We start from the raw sequence: 20,363 nt of genomic DNA on the forward strand, positions 1-20,363 counted from the left end.
TTTTTTAATAATTTATTTAATTTAATTTTACATGCATTGGTGGTTTGCCTACATGTATGTCTGTGTGAGGGTGTCAGACCTTGGAGTTACAGACAGGTGTGAGCTGCCGTGTGGGTGCTGGGAATTGAACCTGGGTCGTCTGGAAAAGCAGCCAATGCTCTTAACCACTGAACTATCTCTCCAGACCCTTAGGCATTATTGCTGATGATTAAGTATACAAATTGAGAGCCCCAATCTCCAGTGTAAGAGAAGCAGCAGCTTGTGAGAAGATGTGTAACTAACCATCATATATGGCAGAAATAAAGACACAGCGACTAAATTACAGGAAGGTAGCTCTGGAAAGATACACAAGAAATGATGATTGCCTCCAGGCAGGGGAATTGGATACCTGAGGAACAAGGGTCATTTTCTCTATTTCAAATATTGTATACTTTGAATTGCAAGTCATTTGAATGCATTTCCCATTAAATAGCACTTTGAGAGTGCAATCAGCCAAATCCTGAGTGTGGAAATTCTACAGGATAAATGATTTGGCTCTTCGACAAGTGAATAACTAAATAAAAAATAAAATAAAGAAAGGGAGAAGAAATGATAGATTCTAAAAGGCTCAAGAAATGTCAACAAAATGCAATACCCACACACACACATACACATACATACATACATACATACATACATACATACATACATACCATGTTTGGATCAAGGTTGGAACAAACTTATTATAAACAGATATCTCAGGGCTGGGAGATGGCTCAGTGGGTAAAAGTGCCAGCATGAGAATCTGGTTCAAATTCCCAGATTCTGGGTAAGAAGGCAGACGTGGGGTCATACACCTATAACCCCAACACTGTCAAGGTAGAGACAGAAGGATCACTGGGACTTGCTGACCACCAACCCCCTTCCAGGTTCAACTTAAGGAAATCACACAGAAAGTGGTAGAACACAACATCCAACGTATACACACGCACAGCTCACACATACTCATGAATAAATAAATACTTTAAAAAGCCATTTCCGGGAGAAAGGCAATCTGGACACAAACCAGCAGTTGCTGTGCAATTGCTCATCTCGTTACCTGTGACCACAGTACTATGGCTGTGGTTTCTCAAAGGTCCTTCTCTAGTAGAGACACATGCTGAAGAATTTATACATGAAACAATATGGCACCTGAGGTTTCATTTAAACACTTCCGAGTGAGTAAACAAAAGAGAGAAATACAAATCACACATTCCTCAGACGGGACAGTCCCACGGGAGGGGAGGGGTGATTCTTCTCTGCTCTGTTCTCTGTTACTTTTGTGGACAGTTAAAATGTGTGTAATGAAAAGTTTAAATTCAAGTTTTCATTAACTATCCCATCCACAAAGGAAGCCTGGAAGGAGAGCAGCAGAGAGGAGAGGTGTCCACACTGAGCCCAGAACTATATATAACTAAGTGTTTTCTCAGGACAGTCCAGCTGCAGGAACCACCTGAGCAAAGACGCACTGGTCTATTGTCAACCTCTCTGTTTGACCTCAAGTTTGATCCCTCATCTCCCTGGTACTGCTAATACATCTGCATCAGTGACTACATTCTGACTGAGGAGGTGTATAAGGTCCACAGCTCTGCTCCTACAAAAGGCCCCAATGACCTTCAGAGGACAAAATAAAAAAATAACCTCTTTCTGCCTAGTAACACAGCTTATAAGTTATTATCCCTCCATAGGCAGCCTATATTCCTGCTGTCACCTGAAACACACACAGTGGCCTCCCCAACTGCACTTTATAGATAACAGCCTTAGTATGTGCCTTAGTTAGGGTTTCTATGGCTGTGAAGAGACACCATGACCACTGCAACTCTTATACAGGAAAACGTTTAACTGAGATGGAGGCCTACAGTTTCAGAGGTTCAGTCCATTATCATCATGGCATAGAGCAAGGTGGTGTGCAGGCAGATACGGTGCTGGAGAGATAGCTGAGAGTTCTTACATCTCAACTCACAGGCAACAGGAAGTGGTCTGAGACACTGGATGTGGCTTGAGCATATATGAGACCTCAAAGCCCACCTCCACGGTGACACACTTCCTCCAATAAGACCACACCTACTCCAACAAGGCCACACTTCCAATGGCGCCACTCTCTTTGGGGACCATTTTCTTTCAGACCACCACAGTGTGGAAGACCCAGTTTGATGTGGGATGGCAGTCTAAGTACTAAGGCACCTGCACAGGAAGGAGCAGGTAGTCTTCTACTCCCTTTGCCCCAAACCCCATGGCCAGTGGCTACTACTACCTCAACACCCACTCTGTCCTCAGCCCAGCTTTCCATAGAAGTAAACTGGCTGTGCACATTCTTTAGACAGCCTGGCCCAGTCCTGACGGGCCCACAAGTCCCTTACCTGGGATCGGCGCTGCAAATACTCCTCTGAGCCGTAGGGGACACTCCTCAGGGAGGTGAGATAGTCATAACTGATGACGGCTGTCTGTGAAACAGGGGAGGAGGAAGCTTAGCACTGAGGACAGCAAACATCACACCTCTGCCAAAGCTACAAGTCCCACATAGGAGTTACTGGGTCTATAAGGGTATCTGGTCCCACCCCTTGGATGCTCAGCCCGTAGATCTTAGGCTGGATGCTCCTTCCTGGCCTTCAGGATTGAGCACAAATGGCACTCCTCCAGAGATGTCTGATCTCAAGTTCCCTTTATGGACACCAGGAACTGTCCACAATTGATCATAACCAACCACCTGTAAACTCACTTGCCCATTTGCTTCCTTGTTTGTGAACTGTTTGGATTTAAGGGCTGGGCTTTCCTACTTTTTACTGCTCCCCAGCCTCTTTTACACCACACAGGTAGATAGTCAATAAATACTAACCAAATGAATGCTGTTAAGTTTGAGTTTCTAGTCTAGATCCTCTGGCCAAAACTCTCCGATGGGAGGAGGGGGGAGCCTTATCCACAGCCAATCAGAAAACCACAGGCTTCCAACTGTATCTCCAGCATGGAGGAGCCTTGAGCTCAAACTTTCCTTTTCAGAGGAAGTCAAAAGTGTTTGTCTGCAGCCAGGCAGTGGTGACACATGCCTTTAATTCCAGCACTTGGAGGGCAAAGGCAGGAGGATCTCTGTGAGTTCGAGGTCTCCCTGGTCTACAGAGTGAGTTCCAGGATAGCTAGGACTACACAAAGACACCCTGTCTCTAAAACAAAAAAAAAAGTGTTCATTTGTAACCCCCACCCCAAAGCTGGATTTCATTCTACCCCTAACATACTGAGCACCAGCTGTCAGCAAGGTTTGCTCACTGAATAAACCAGGATGATCCAGACCAGAGGCCTGCCTTTCTGAGCAGAAACTCAAGGCTTTCCCTTTTTTCTGGTATTTCAAGACAGAGTTTCTCTGTGCAATAGCTATAGCTGGCCTGGAACTCGCTCTGTAGACCAGGATGGCCTCAAACTCACAGAGTCCTGACTGTCTCCGCATCCCGAATGCGGGGATTAATTTTTCTTTTCTACTGTCTTTTTCTTTTAGATGGTAGCCAGGACCTAAGTATGCTTTCTCTGTTAGTTGGGATTTTTTTCACTCTTTTTCTAATACTCCATTCCATACCATGTAGCTGCTGGTCAGCCACGTCGCTGACTCCATGCCAGATGAACTCAGACAGCATGGACTTTTGTTTCTCTTCCCTGACTCCCTCTTCTGGGCACCTACTGACAGCTTGCCTGACCCAAACTTTTCCCCTTAAACTCTAGTAAAACTGTCCTCAGAAAGGAAAAGAAAGCTGGGTGGTGGTGGTACACATCTTAAATCCCAGCACTTGGGAAGCAGAGGCAGGTGGATCTCTGTGAGTTCGAGGCCAGCCCAGTCTATAAAGCGAGTTCCAGGACAGCCAGAGCTATTACACAGAAAAACCCATCTTGAAAAAAAATTACGAAAGGAAGGAAGGAAAGAAGGAAAGGAAGGAAGGAAGGAAGGAAGGAAGGAAGGAAGGAAGGAAGGAAGGAAGGAAGGCACAACTTAATGGCTGGCTTATAAAAGTGCCCATTGATATTTCCCTGCCTGCCTTCCTTCTGGCTATTCAAATCCTAAGGGTCCACTCAAATCCTGCTTCTTCAGGATACTCATCCTGACTCCCGAGTTCCAGTGCTCACTCCTACGTCTGACCACGGCAGCAGGCCTGATGTGTGCCTGGCTTTAGACTGCTTTTGAATGCATCCACGTACATGCTCCATGCTCCTTCAAAGCTGAGCCTAGATGGAACAATCTGGTTTTACCCCTCAAAACATAAAGCAGTGGACCTCAAAAGGCACTAGGTAAACAGCTAAAGATGATTTCGTATCCCATAGCCTGTTATCCCAAAGCCTGATTGTCTATTTGATTCTTTAATTCAGTTTCCCCTTGAGGACAGGCACCAAGTCAATGGCCTCCCTCTGAGAACATCTGACAACACTGAGTTCTCGGGAAATAAACTAAACAAACGACATCATGATTCATATCCACGTGGGGGGAGCAACAGCAGCTGTTATCTATGCTCACCAGCAGCAACAAAGGAGAGAGAGCATGCTACGTGTGGTTGGCAATCTAGTCTGCAAAGACCGTACTGCAGTGTCTGGGAGAAGAGCCGTAACCAGAGGTAAGGAGCCATGATGGGTGCTGGAGAGATGGTGAGTGGCTAAGCTGACTTCCTGCTCTTGCAGAGATCCTGGATTGATTCCCAACACCTGGTGGCTCAAAACCGTCTGTAGCTTTAGTTCCAGTGGATCTGACATCCCTTTCTGACCTCCAAAGGCCTGCACATGGTGTGCATGCACACATACTTACATACATTCATACATGCAGGCAAAACATTCATAGACATAAAATAAACAAATCTAAAAACTTTTCTTTTTTTTCTTTCTTTTAGTTTCTTTGAGACAGGGTTTCTCTGTGGTTTTGGAGCCTGTCCTGGAACTTGCTCTTGTAGACCAGGCTGGTCTCGAACTCACAGAGATCCGCCTGCCTCTGCCTCCCGAGTGCTGGGATTAAAGGCGTGTGCCACCACCGCCCGGCTCTAAAAACTTTTCTAAAAAGACATAACACCAAGAGGATATTGCTATCAAACCATCAAAGAAAAAATATTCAAATCAGATTTTCTGTTTGTTTTTGGATGGAGTTCTCCTAGCCCTAGAAAAATCAACATGTAAGTGCCAATTCTTCATATTAGCTCAATGGAGTGAAATCAAGTTTGCTGACAGAAGTTTTTCTTTCTAAAGAAGGATTGTGTATGTAAATGTATGTGCATGCATGCATGCATGCATGTGTGTGTGTATGCATGTATGTGTGTGTTTTCAAAACAGAATTTCTCTGTATGGCTCTGACTGGCCTCGAACTCACAGAAATTTGCCTGCCTCTGCCACCCGAGTGCTAAGATTAAAGGCATGTATCACCATGCCTGGCTAAAGATGGATTTCTTTTGACTCGTGATTTCACAGTGTTCGACCCATGTTAGCTTTGCCCCCATGCTCTTGCTGGAACACTATGGTCGAGGAACCTGTTGTTGGTAAGGAAGGCCTCCTAAAGAGTTCACCTCAGAGCAGACAGGAAGCTCAAAGATGGCAGGCAGAACTGGATTGCCAAAGTCTTCTTCCCACAAAGTCTTCTGTCCTCGGCACTGTCCAAGGAGTACTGCCCCTCTGAGTCATCACTACCGTAAGACACGAGCCTCAGAGGCTTCAGTGCAGGGACCTGACATGATCCTGTTGTGTTCAGTCGTAGAATGGCACGGGTTGTTACAGGACCAAAGGCCTGTGAGGATGCACACGTGAGCCTGCAGCTCTGGAGATAGAGCTAACATGCCTACATTTCCACAAATGCCAGCACACCCACCAGCCACACCCACGGAACACCTACAGGTAATGCTGTAACTCCTCTGCTACCCCCAAAGGAGAAAAACCTACCGTAGCAACAGCTCTGCCCACCCTAACAGCGCCAAAGTCATTGGGGTCCAAGTAGTTGTTACTGTAGAGGTAGACACCGGAGGCAGCAAGAGCCACACTGGTCCACGAAGCAAGCTTGAGAGCCTTTCTGGCCATGTCCCCAGACCCTGTGCAAGAAAGGAAGGTCAAGAAAGGTCAGCAATTAAGGGTTTCATAGAGTGTTGGTCCAGAATACAAATCCAGCTCTGCCACTCATAGATCCTATGACCTTATGTCGTTTTCTTAATCCCATGGGACCTCAGTTTCTCCACTTATAAAACAAGAAAATGCCTACCTCGAAATTAAGATGAAGTGAAATAATCACATAAAGTGCTTAGTATAGCACCTGGTACAAATCAATTCCCAGCATCCTTCCTTCGACAGCACCAGCTGCTGTTCTAGCTACAGTGGAGGAGGCGAACCTACAGTTCTTGTCTGTAGGGAGCTTACGCTCTAGGGCAGGGCAGCGGAGAAGCAATAAAGATACAGAGCACGCTATCAGAGCTACCAGGAAGTAGCAGGAATCAGAGAGTCGAGGGGTTAAAGGATCCAGAAGTGGGTGCTTTTTAGACAGGAAAAGTAGGAAAGGCATGTTCACTTTGGGTACTTGGCACTAATGTTACAACAATACACAGCCACAGAGACCATCAGCCTTGATGCACAGATCAGAAGTAGGCAGACCCCTGCCAAAATGGTAGCTTGGTAGAAGCAGCCAGTAGTGCCTCCATATGTAGCCAATAGCCAAAATGCCTACTACAGGCAGGTAGTTCATACTGTGCTCCTGGGGGAAGACTGATGCTACCCTGTCCATACACCGTCCTAGACATCTATTGGGAACCAAACTTAGACCACTGGGCGGAAAGACCCTATCCGCTTTTACTCATCCCTCCTCCTACCACCAGGTGGCTACACAGACATTGTTTGGTGACAATGCACCCAATGGGCTACCTCCTCAACCATCCCTGGGTACTCTACAACCAACTAAGCCCTTGACCCAGCTGCAGGTGCCAAAGGACAGGCCCCAGACAGAAAGGAGCATCACCAAGCCTCCTGTCAGTGCAAGGACTTCAGAGACACAGTAGCAAGATGCAGGTCATCGACTCGTAAGTGTCTGCTATGGCCCTGTTCTGTCACTTGGTTTCTCTCTGCGTAGAACGGTCTTGTCTTCCATTTCTCTGTAGTCTATTTTGACTCATGCCTCATAACACAGACACGGGCTTTCCTTTAAATATACATAAAGCACATCTTTTTCCATTCTTTCACTTTCGACTTAGACTTTACACCATTTCTTTAAAGAGCATATAGTTGGCCTTCTAGGCATACATTCAACTAGCTTGTGCATCTGTATTGAAATTCGCCACCTTCTTTCAACCCTTCCTAATTTTCCTACCTGTTCTGCTTCTCACCTTTCTTTTTTTCAAGATTTATTTTATTTTATTTATGTATATATGTATGAATGTGTATGTGATCGCATGCCCAAAGGAGACAGAAGAGGATGTCAGAGTCCCTGGAGCCCGAGTTGCAGGCAGTTATGAGTCCCTAGACATGGGTGCTGGGAACCACATCCAGTCCTCTGAAAGAGCAGCAAGCACTCTTAATTGCCAAGCCATCTCTCCAGCCTACTTTCTCTCCTTTCTTGACATCTCCTGGACCGAATGATACTTTGCATTGAGATCCATTATGTTTCCTTTTGCTGCTGCTCTAGTTACTGTTGAAGAGACACCATGACCAAAGCAACTTATAGATGAAGCATTTGACCGGGGGCTTGCTTACAGTTTCAGAGGGTTAGTTCATGGTCATCACGACAGGGAGCATGGGAGCAGGCAGGGAGGCATGGTGCTGGAGCAGTAGCTGAGAGCTCACAGCCTGATCCACAGACAAGAGGAAGAGAGTGAGAGACTGGGCATGGTGTGGGCTTTCGAAATCTCAAAGCTCACCCCCAATGACACGCTTTCTCCAGCACAACCATACCTCCCAATTCTTCCAAAACAATCTACCAACTAGGACCCAAGCATTCTGACTGATGAGCCTACACAGGAGTGGGGAGGTCCTGTCATTTAAAACAGCACAGTAACCTTGTTTTCCTAGCCCAGAATTTGTCAAGGATGGTCTGAGGGACACCTGAACTGAAACTAGCCTTTGTGCCGCTTCAAAACACAGGGTGCTGGATCCCACCCTACAGTCCGCTGAGCCACCAACTCTGCAGTAAGGCTGTGAGCAAGCTCGCGGTGATTTTCCTCAAAAGCTCAGGTCAGCAAGCACTCTTCCCTACCTGCACTCCAAGTGGATGCTGAGGCCACGCAATATTGCAGGCACCCAGTCCACTCTATTATTCATTTGTCGATTGATAAACGCTGCTGGTAGAGGAGGCAGATGGAGGCTAAACTGTTCGGGATAGAAGAGCTTAATTGTTAACATCCTCCACTAACTCTCCTGGATACCCATCGGGTCAAAAGTAAGATGTATGACCATGGTTATGATTTTAATAAGAAAAAAAAAGCCTACAGGCACATGTGTCAAACACCGGGCTGGCAATATTTTAGGAGGTTCTAGGAAAGTCAGGAGATGGGGGTCTAATTGGAAAAAGTAAGGTTTTGAAGATTAGACTGGTCCTTGGCCATTTTCTCGCCTGCTCATCCCGTCCACCAAAAAGAAAGCATCCTCAACCACAAGACCCTACCACCATGATGTTCTCTGCCCAAGAGCATGGGAGACCAAATGACCCCGATGTGAAACTATGAGCAAAATAAATTCATTCTCCTTTTGCCTATATCAGACAGCATAATGAGAAAAAGAATTATGATACAGTCTGTGGTGGTTTGATTATGAATGACCCCCCCCATAGGCGCACATGTTTGAAAGTGTGGTTATTAGGGAATAGTACTACTTGAGAGAGATTTAGGAGGTATGGCCCTGTTGGAGAAGTATGCCACTAGGGGTAGGTTTTAGGTTTCAAATGTTTGAGTCAGGCCTAATCTCTCTCTTCTCTTCTCTTCTCTTCTCTTCTCTTCTCTTCTCTTCTCTTCTCTTCTCTTCTCTTCTCTTCCTGTTGCTTGCAAATCTGGATGTAGAACTCTCAGCTACCTCTCCAGCACCATGTCTGTCTTTAAGCCACCAAGCTTCCCACCATGAAGACAAAGAACTAAACCTCTGAACTGTAAGCCAGCCTCAGTTAAATGTTTTCCTTTCTAAGAGTTGCCTTGGTCATGGTGTCTGCTCACAATAGAAACCCTCAGGCATAGTCATTCCTCTAAAACAGTGGCTCTCAACCTTCCTAATGCTGTAACCCTTTAATACAGTCCCTAATGTTGTGGTGACCCCCAATGATAAAATTATTTTCGTAGCTACTTCATAACTTTAATTTTGCTACTGTTGTGAACTGTAATATAAATATCTGTATTTTCTGATGGTCTTAGGTGACCCTATAAAAGGGTCATGACCCCCAGGTCTCTGAGAATCGCTGCTCCAAGATCAAAATAGAAGTAAACACAGTAAGTCAGCTATTAAATAGAGCAATTCTCTTCCCTCAGTATGCTTATTGGTTGGTTGGTTGGTTGGTTGGTTGGTTGGTTGGTTGACTGACTGGTTTGAAATAGAGTCTATGTAGCCCTGGCTAGCCTGGATCTCACTATATAGACAAGGATGGCCTCAAACTCCCCACTTTCTCAAGCTGATGCCTATGTAGAAACTAAAGTTCAGCTATTCACTCTGTGCATGCAGCTACCCAACTACTCTCAACTGACTCACAAGGGCCAAGGTCTTAAGAGATCTGCCTCCAGATTTCTCAAAGGATCTCTGGCCCTTCCACCCTGACCTCCACTCACTCTATTCCAACTTGCTAGTTTTCCAACAAGCCACAAGCTGCACTCCAAGGAAAGTAAGGAAACTATGTGTGCTCTCTGCCTAGAACAGAGGCCACCAAGCTCTTCTACAAAAGGCCACACAGTAAGTACTTTTACCTTTGGGGGCTACCCCATCTCTAAGGCCACTCCTCAACTCCGCATTCTAGTGCAAGGCAACCAAAAAGGCCACGTAAAGCAATGGGCCTGGTCAAATGTGGTCCCCAGGATGTAATAAGCCAGGCTGTAAGTGTGCCAAAAACATTTACTAACTGAATTAATCAATGAATGGAGCATCTATATGCCCCATGAGGCCTGTGTAGAGCCAGTAACACAAGTCTCTAGATGAATATACCCCAGACCTCCAACTCAATAGTCATTCTCTCCCTATTATCCCCATACTGCCCCCCAACCTTTGCTCCTCTGAACCCCACCCTCCTGCTGTACCATCCTCTACAGCAGCCCCTGATGGACTGCGGTCTCACCTACCCTTGAGACCACCTCTGAGCATCAAAGGAACAGGGAGGCAATCCCATTTTCAAACCAATGTCCTCAGTAATAAAAGCAGTAGGAATTGAAATACATAAAATAGATGATATAAGAGCCAAACTGTGTCTAAATAAATTGGAGTTGGAGCTTTCCATAAGGTGTCAGAGAGTCTTCAACACATAAATGAGCTGTTTCCCTCGGGGTATTTTAAAAGGCCTGTCACGCATGAAGTATGTCTGTCAGTGAAAAACACCTTTCATTATTAAGGCGTCTGCTAATGAATCACCTGCCCCGTTCTGTTTTCTTGCCTTGACTTTCACCTGCGTTACCTCTCAGAAGGCCACACACCTTACAGGAGGTCTGAGACTACCAACAACCTAAAACATAATCACTAGATGACATTATTAGCAATAATCAACCTTTACAGAGTTCTCTACGCACATGGGGTCGGGTGGGGCACACTTTTAATCCCACCACATGGTGCACTCACCGTGTTAATATTCCACACAGAGCAGTAAGATGAGGCAAGCATCATCCTCTCAGGTATAAATGAGGACACAAAGACACAGTGTTCAGTGCAGGTGGCGCAGCCAGTAAACTAGCAAAGAGATGATATAAACAGGACTTTCCACTACAAATGTTCAGCCAATCCTTTTGTTCTTTTTAAGATTTTAACCTGTGTGTGTGTGTCTGTGTCTGTATATGTCTATGTGTGTGTATCTGTATGTGTACATGTGTCTGTGTATTCTGTTTCTGTGTCTCTGCACGTGTGTCTTCGGGTGTTTCTGTGTTTCTCTGTGTATATGTGTGTCCATGTGTCTATGTGAGTATCTGTGTGTGTGTGTGTGTGTGTGTGTGTGTGTGTGTGTGTGTGTGCAGGTGCCCATGGAGATCAGAAGGGGAACACAAGATGCCCTAGAGCTGGAGTTATACATTTGTGAGTCATCCAATGTGGGTTCTAGAAACCCATTCCAGATCCCTGAATAAGCAACACATCTGAGCTCATATCCATAAGCCAGCCCTCCAGCCCCATCTTTCTCTTTTTTTAACACTATATCAAGATCCTAAGGAAGTCCTTACTACTGGCTTAAAGTAAACAGAGCTGCTGCAGACAGAAGCTATCTTTTCTGACCTGCTACCAAGTCCCCAAAGAGCCAAGCCTGTGGAAGGCAGTGTTGACAGCTCTGGAAGTCACTAATACCACATCAAAGATCAAGCAATATTCCTCACTAGAAATGATACATTCGAGCCTAAAGCGCTGACCGACGTGGCTGTTTAATTGTCAAATCAATGGGAAGAATGAATTCTTTGTCCCTGGGCCAGAGGAGACCCCCAGTTTGTCATGACACCGTATACCAGGAAGCTGAACAAGTGGAAGCTGATAGTCAAACAAAAATGTCCATCTCAAGGACAGAACTAAATAGGAAATCAAGCACTGATTGTGAATGGCCTTTCCAACTAACGCCTGCTGGCTGCCCCTTCCCAGGCCACATCCTGAGAATACGAGCCTGAAATTACAGCCCCGACTCAAATCCCCCCTCGAAAACACCACTGAGAGAAGTCACAGAGGCAGCAAATTCACTTTTTCCCAAAAGTGACCCTAGCTACCTCCCATTTCCCACAGAGATTATTGGACAAATGAGCACTAATTTGTTTTTCATTCATTCTCCAAAACAAAAAAGACCCAAAAATACTCTTGAAGAGAAACAACAAGATGAGTCAATACCCAGGAACAGCTGACCTGAGGAGACTCCCAGTCTTTGCCATCCTACAAATAGTGGTAAAGTTCAATGCAAGAGTGAGCTTTAACCACACTGCCTAGAGTGTACTGGCTAGAAGTTACTCAGATCAATATCAATTAAATTAAGGAGTACCTGACCAAGGCCAAGGTTCCTCAGCAGATAAGGAAAATAAATCTCACCCGGGCACAGAAGAGAAATCTTGAACTCAGCTCATCTTAGAAATGGGACTAACAACGTAAGGCCAAGAGCAAAGGGCAAGCAAGCAGCAGAGAGGTCAGGGAGCTTCCCAAAGGTGCTTAAAGTAATAGCTCACGTAACTTACACAACTAGATTCCCAGGTGATATCCTTGGAGTTTCACTCTACAGACAAGGAAGTGGAAGGAACTGCCCAAGGGTTAAGAGCCAATGGAACAAAAGCTTGAATCTAGGTGTGTCTGCTCGGCTACCAGAAGAACCGGTGGATATAAACAAAGAATTGGCTGGGTCCTGGGGTGGCCAACGGTTCTCTGTCATGGACACTGAGACCTAAGTGACCCAGTGTGCTGTCTATTGGGGTTGGACAAGACAGGGAGTGATGACAAAACCAAGCATTCTTCTCATTCACCAGAACCTTCTCCGACAAAAATCCGGTGGGGTGGAGTCTATTTGGAAAGAAATGAAAAGCAAATTCTCTCAGCGGAGGTAAAAAAATCTCACACCATATGGCCTGTTGAATACCAATCAAGCAAATAACACAGTAAAATAAATTATGATCTAGCCCAGGGGGGAAAGGATACAAGTGACGAAACTACGTGATTATACATATATAATGTAATGGGGAGGAGGGTGGGCCACAGGAAAGCAATTGGGGGGGGGAGGTAGGGCGGAAGTACAGCTACAGTAGTGAAGCTGGCAAACATGGACAAAAGCAAAAACAAAAAAAAACACAACCATAACCAGGTATGAAGAATTTAAGGATTTTCTTTTTCCTTCTAAAATAGTAGCCTTCAAATCACGGTCCCCAGGATAACAACATTGCATCTCCAGGATTCATGTTGGACATGCCGATTCCAGACTTCAAATACCATCCTAGAATCAGAAGTTTGGAGGGGAGTGGGCAGAATTCTATAAAGTAACAAGCCCCCCACATAATTCTGAGGCAGAATTCAGCCTGAGAACTACGGTGACGAGAAGACGCTTAAAGAAAATTTGTGACGGGACAAAATCTAATTCCTATCAACTCAGCAATTCTTTCTCGAGCGCCTACTAACCGCTAAGGTGGCAAGTGAACGCCACTGAAGTCTGGGGCCGCTGTACTGGGTGTCTTCTAACGGCTTTCTCTCCAGAAATCAGCTGGATGCACAGGGCATCTGGAAACTAGACTCGCGGATCAAAAGTAGACTGGCGCCTGTTGCAAGCTTAGGTGACCTGGTCTCTAGGGAGCCCCCTGCTCTTCACCACTCCACGCTCACCGCCCCCCGGCTACCTCCGCGTGGAAGCCCACAAGGCCACCAAGGTGTGAATGCTTCTGGCGGAGCCACTCGCAGCCCCTCTCCACCTCCGCCTACTCCGGTGCACTCAAGGTTGGGCCACCAAAGTGACCAGTCCACGCTAACGACCGCTAGGGCACAGAGCTACAGAGTCGCAGAGAAAGGGGGCGGGGCACTGCGAGTCACCAGAACCACGTGGTCGCTCGTGAGGTGACAAGGTCACACGCCCTTCTTTCCTCCCAGCTTCGCTAGGGTTGCAAAGCCTGAGCTCAGGAGATGAGGAGCAGGTCTGCACCCGCTCCCCCGCGCTCCACGTGCCGCGCGTTCTGGGGGCCGGGTCTGCCAGGGCTCGGTGCGCAGATGCTACTCACCCAGAGGGAAGAGAAGCAGAACCGCCGCAGCCGGGATCCCAAACTCCACGAAACCGTACCTCCGCCACCCCGGCGCTTACTAAAGCCGGTGCCGCGCGGCCTGCCGGGACTTGTAGTTCTCGGTTCCTTAGGCCGCGGACTCCAGCCAGAGCACCTGCTATTCTGAGACTAACTACGCCACTCTCCATCCGTGAGCCAGAGCAGAGTCTTTCTCTGTCGTTTCTCTCTACCTGAGATACCGACATGGAATCTTATCCAGAAAGTTTTTCAGGAGTCAGGTTATGGATTCATATTTAGTGGGAGGATGCAATTGTAGATCTGTAGGTTTTAAGTAGGCATTAGAATGAGTCGGCAAAGAAGAAATTTACTGATGGTTGTCAAATAGGAAGAACACGCAGATGGATCTGAGTTATCTGTGATCCTGATATATTGAGCTCTAATGACCAAATGTTGACTTACAAGCTGTACTTTGAAAACATTACAAGACATCCACGTTATAAACATCAGAAGCTGTTCCCGTTGTAGGATGACAAAGATAGAATGGGGGAATTCATCTGTCAATTCAATGTAATTCTAATCAAATCTCCAACAGGATTTTTACCTGGCCCTGTATGATCTAAAGATTATATAGGAAAACACAGAATAAAGCGTAATCAAAACATTAGTGAAGAACATGCTTCCAGGACTTGGACTTCCACATTCCACAAGTACAATTAGGCCATGAAAATGAAGACCATGTGACATTGGCATAGGCATGAGTAGAGGGATAGAATCTCCTAAAGAGCCCAGAAGCCTCCAGACCTCTGTGGAAGCTTGATTCTGATAGGCAGGCAGGCATTCCAGATCACCAGGGGAAGATGGGAGTTCCAGGGCATGAGCTGAACCCTACTTATCTGAAGGACCCTTCAACTAGCTCCACGTGCAGAAACTAATTGAAGTCAAGAGTCCAACGAGAAAATTAAGACAAATGTTAAAGGAAAACATCCCCATAAGCTCAAGAAAGGGCTTAGGTGTCATATGCACAAAGTGTAAAGGGATCCTTGATACATTTAAACTGTATTAAATGTAAGAGCTTAGCTTCATTGAAAGGCATCATAAATAAAAAGTCACATATTTGATTGAGTGTGGTGGTGCACTTTTAATCCCAGCACTCGAAGGGTAGAGGCACGTGGATCTCCGTGAGTTCAAGGCTAGCCTGGTCTACAAAGCAAGTTCCAGGACAACCAAGACTACATCAAGAGACCCTGTCTCAAGAAAAGAAAAGAAAAGAAAAGAAAAGAAAAGAAAAGAAAAGAAAAGAAAAGGCGGTGGAGGATACTTTAAAAAGAATAAAAGAGCCACATGAAGACTGGAAGAAAGTGATCGCAGAGGCTGGAGAGCTAGCTCATCAGTTAAGAGCACTTCCTGCTCTTACAGAGGACCTGGGTTCATTCTCCAGCATCCACATGGCAACTCACAACTATCTGAAACTTCAGTTCCAGGGGATCCAATGCCCTCTTCTGACCTTCGTGAGTGTCACACACACATGTGGCATATACACATACATATAGGCAAAACACTTATAAAATCAAATTAATAAATCTGTTTTGTCCCATGGTGCACAAATAATGGGGTACAGATCACTAAAGTCTAGGAACAAGAAGCTATCTTTATTCCAGTCACACAGGGAAAAGAAAAAGAAAAAGAAAAAGAAAAAGAAACCTTCCAGCTCACTGGGGCCAGTGGTCAATAGAAACCAGTTTGAGCCTCTTCTTATAGTAAAAATTAATCATAGGTATGGGTCAAAGAGCTTTTACAATCTTGATGTTAGGCTTAAAGTCACGTTACATTTTAAGATCTACAACTTTTGATCATAGGATGCAAACTTAAGATGCTTGCAGAAGCCTGTGGATGATGAAGCTGGTTTTCACTGTCCCTGAAAAAAATGTAAGGCAGAGAGTAGGGGGGGGGCAGTTAAAAGCAAAGCAGGGAGTCTCTGATAGAGGCCATAGGTAGAAGCTAACCTTTGCCTGTGGTAACTGCCTAGCTAGAAGGCAGGAAGCAATTGTTAGAAGTTTACCACTGTACACAGGTAGCTGCCAGAATGTCGGCTCTTACAGCACAAATTAATTGTTACAAGTTAACAGTGGCTGTCAGCTTCAACTTCCTCAGAGTGTGTTTGGGTTTACAACTTTTATATTCTGGGCTCTTCACTAGCTTTAAAAAAAGAAAAGATAAAGAGAGAAGGTGACCACAGCACAGAGACAGTGATGACACAGAGTTGACCAACATAGTCCTCACCAATTCAAGTTTGCAATTCATACACACTGAAGATCAATAATGTCCAGATGGGGCAAGAATCAGTAAAGTTACATATGAATCAAGGAATATCAGGCACAAAGTAGGAAGCATTAACTCTGTCCAGGAGGAAAATAAAAGTTGACTCATAGGCTGGGAATTAAAAGTTAAACAGGGAACTCCCCGAAGGAAGAGTGTTTTGGGGAACAGAGAAAGTCACCCAAAAGCACTGAGATGGAGCAGAATGCGGCCAATGGGATGGTTCTGGGGGTAAAATGTGTGTTTGCTACACACACCTGATGATATGTGTTGGACCATCACACTACATACTGGTGAAAGGAATGACTCGGCTCCACCAAGATGGCCCCTAACCTCCACAATGTGTCCACATGTGTGCTGTGCATGAGCCCATGTGCATGCACACACAGGCACACAAATATACGCAAAATAATAATTAATTTACAAAATTTTAAAGGTTGAGGAAAGTATAGCAAAAGACTGTGATATTTAATTTTCAAGGGGTTGGAGGCGAAGCCCAGTCATACAGCACACTCTTAGCGTGGCCGCAGTCCTGAGTTCAATTCCCAGGACCACAGAAAATAAAGAAATAAATCTCCAGATGCGAGCAAATGAATGTATTTGCCTAGCATGAGTGAAACGGTGGGGGTGGGGGTGGGGGGGGAGACATAATTTGATTGCTATAATTAAACAGTAAGTTTGACTAAGAAACTGTTAGTGCTACACACCAGCAGTTGTCACTGAGGAATGGAAAGTGTAAAGCACTTTCAATTATATAGTGAATGTGTAAACTTTCATATTAAAATTTAATTAAATTGATTTTTCAAGTTTGCAGACTTCCAATTAAACATGATAGATTAAACACACCTACTTAAATCCTCTCCCTTCTGAAATCCCGTGAAAATTACAAGGAAAAAAAAAAGAATTAAAAATGCTTCTCACCCAAGAATACACAAAAAGACAAAGCAGATAGAAAAATCAGAAGAACAGAGTAAGAAGCTCCAAAGCAGACAGGCAACTGAGGTACCTTTAAAACAAGTAGTGACTGAATCCTAACCCCCACAAGATTCTTATTTTAGAGTCTAGATTGGGATCTGGGCCTCAGTAATCTCCCAAAGGCTCATGGGTGGTTTCACCAGGTCAGTTGTCTTAGGGTTTCTATTGCTGTAAAGAGACACAATGACCACAGCAACTCTTTTTGTTGTTGATGGTGGTGGTTTTTTTCTCTGATAATTTTTTATTACTTTTTAAATAATAGGAATCAAAATCTCCACTTTCTCCCCTCCTCCCACTTCCCTCCTGCTCCCCCACCCCAAGGCCCTCCCCACTACATCCAGGCTTAGGAAGGTGCGCATCCAAATAGACTAGGTTCCCAAAAAGCCAGTACATGCAGTAGAGACAAATCCCAGTGCCATTATCATTGGCTTCTCAGTCGGGCCCAACTGTCAGCCACATTCAGAGAGTCCAGTTTGATCACATGCTCGTTCAGTCCCAGTCCAGCTGGCTTTGGTGAGCTCCCCTTAGATCAGTCACACTGTCTCAGTGGGTGGACCAACCCCTCGTGGTCCTGACTTCCTTGGTCATATTCTCCCTCCTTCTGCTCTTCAACTGGACCTTGGGAGCGCAGTCCAGTGCTCCCATATGGGTATCTCTCTCTATCTCCATCTGTCGCTGGACGAAGGTTCCCTCCGGATCCTCTCAGCCCACACTTCCTAATAGCGCCCTGTGGGCCTGTGGGGCCATTTTCTTTCAAATCACCAGCCAAGGGAAAGGTTCTAGCAAGGAGGTAATATGCTATGATAAAAAAAGAAGCTGCACTGAGAGTTGTTCTCAGTCACATCGTGTTTATCTACAGCATCCTCACAGGCCATCCCTGGACCAGTTAAATTCAGCTTCCATGGACAGGATTCAGATATAGTACTTTGTGGAACTTCCAACTGGTTTTAGTCTATAGCCAAGATTAACAGCCCTTAGTGCAGACGCAGTGAATTATGTTTGCAGCACGTGCCTTACAGCAGATTTTCTGATTTGATGGAATCTTTAATTCCTTCTTGATAAGCATTCCATTTTCTTGGCCTCTACTTACTTAGGAAGTCCTTGTAAGAATCGGCTGAATATTAATGTGCAGAGTTGTTACATTACATATAAAAATCCACCAATGTTTCTCTTCCCTGGCTCATCACACTCCAACGAGAGTAACTTCTTTTTCATTCCTCAACCTACCAAGCTGGCTGCTGCTCTCACACTTGCTACTCCCCCTATCTTCATAGGTTTGCTCCATCCTGGAATGTCTGTTCTCTGTGCTAAGGTCACTTCCACAGACAGGCCACCTGTGCTTGACACAACTTGACACAAGCTAGAGTCTTTTTGGAAGAAAAAAAACCTTAACTAAGAAAATACCATCACCTGATTGGCCTTCAGGTAAACCTGCGATGTATTTTTTTTTTTTTGATGATTGATATGGGAGGGTAAAGCTCACTGTGGGTGGTGTCCCCCTGGTCTGGTGGTTCCTGGGTTCTATGAGAAAGCAGGCTGAGCAAGCTGTGAGGACCAAGCCAGTAAGCAATACCCCTCCATGGCCTTTGCATCAACTCCCGCCTCCACATTTCTGCCTTGAACTCCTGCCCTGACTGACCTGGATAATAGATGCTCTCCTTTCTATGTTGCTTTTGGTCATGGTGTTTTATCATTGCAATAGAAACCTAAGACACCATCCTTGTTTAAAACTGCCCAGCCACCCCAACATTCTCTGAGACTTAGTCTATCCCCTTTATTATAACATTTTATTATAGCACTTTTTACTTGAAATGATATCATTCATTTCTTCAAATGACTTTGTCTGCTGCTACAATATAAATCTAGGACATTGAGGATTTGGATCCACAGTGTCTGGCATAGAGTCAGTATTCCAAGCTGAAGACAGAATGATGACAGAGACAAAGTCCCTGCCCTGGTAGATAGAGAGCATCGTTGGGCTAAGGTGGAGAAGAAAAGGAAATAATAAGAAAACAGTTTATTACAGTCATGTGCTATAATAAACCCTAGGGAGGAGAGACGCAGGAGTGGGACAGAAAAACTGGGCAGAGGCTACTGATCCCCACTTTGGATAGCATTGTCAGGTAAGATGTCACAGGTAAGGAAGCCAGCCACGGTGGTAGGAAGAGGGCTAAGAGTATTCCAGAAAGAAGAAACACCAAGTTTGAAGACTCAAGAGTAAAGGAAAGTTTGGTGTGTTTGAGAAACAAAAGGAATCCGGTGTGACCGAGGCAAAGACAGTCGTGTGCAAGAAGGTGGAAGTGCCGGGCGGGGCTACACCACATAGAGCTTGAAGGGTTTAGATTTTAATCAATGCGTGATAGGAATCCATCGGAGAGTTTTAAACCAGGAGGGGTGTCTGACCAGAGAAACTCAATAGAAAATGCAAAGTAAGCAACCAAAGCCAGAAGACAAACATTTCAGAATCTCCCCCAAGCCCCAGCTGTGTTTCTGCAGCAGCAAGATCCGAGGCTGGTGATTGAGTATTTAGGATTTCATGCAAGATTGTGTGTGTCTCTGTTCCCGAAATGAACCATCTGCAAGAAGACACAAAGAACAGGGTTCCTCTTAAAGGCCGGAAACAAAATCATTGTAGAGGAAGCGATTAGGAAACTGCTCCCCGTGTTCCGGGGCAAAGGAAAGAACAAAGCCTGTGGTAAGCGAGGGAGCAACGCCAGTGTGATGGCCAGTGGTACCCAAAGGTGAACGGTGCCCTTCAGTGAGAAGAACAGCTGTATGAAGCACTGACCGAAGCCAGGAGGCTTGTCAGTGCCTTCCCCGGACGGAAAACCGGTCACGATCCAGCTCCCTCAGAGGGGGCTGTGTTATCCGCATGCCAATCTCCACCCCAGCTGCACTGGGGTGCAAGGGCTGGGATAGCAGAAGCAGGGTCCAGTGTGGGGCAGGGGGAAGACCTCTTGGGTCTGGACAATTTCTAGGCACCTGCCTAGTCTGCCCCACAATGCGGTCAGCTGTTGAAGGTAAAAGGAATGTGGTTTTGATATCAGATAGAAATCAATAACCCTGCAACAAAGCACCGTGACCAAAAGCTTCCACTTTCACCTTGCTGTTCGTCATTGACGGAAGTCAGGACAGGAACTCAAACAGGGCAGGAACCGGGAGGCAGGAGCTGACGCAGAGGCCATGGAGTAGTGCTGCTTACTTGCTTGCTTCAGGTGGCTTACTCAACCCACC

General features: G+C 45.5%; 1 protein-coding gene across 3 annotated transcripts in view; it reads right to left on the minus strand.

Annotated features, from left to right (window-relative positions):
- Adck1 (aarF domain containing kinase 1) overlaps nt 1-13,952 on the minus strand; it is a 94,048-nt gene extending 80,096 nt beyond the window's left edge. The window contains exons 1-3 of one of the 3 annotated variants that reach the window (XM_050152489.1): nt 13,839-13,952; nt 5,911-6,056; nt 2,379-2,462 (exon numbers count right to left, since the gene is read on the minus strand). In XM_050152489.1, coding sequence (XP_050008446.1) covers nt 2,379-2,462; nt 5,911-6,045 — 219 coding nt within the window. In that variant the 5' untranslated portion in view covers nt 6,046-6,056; nt 13,839-13,952. The other 2 variants (XM_050152490.1, XM_050152491.1) reach the window with 2 other exon arrangements.
- Nucleotides 13,953-20,363: the final 6,411 nt, after the last annotated feature.

This window comes from Alexandromys fortis, unplaced genomic scaffold (genome assembly GCF_014885135.2).
Source record: "Alexandromys fortis isolate MF-2015 unplaced genomic scaffold, M_Fortis_MF-2015_v1.1 scaffold_47, whole genome shotgun sequence".
Classification (NCBI taxonomy): domain Eukaryota; kingdom Metazoa; phylum Chordata; class Mammalia; order Rodentia; family Cricetidae; genus Alexandromys; species Alexandromys fortis.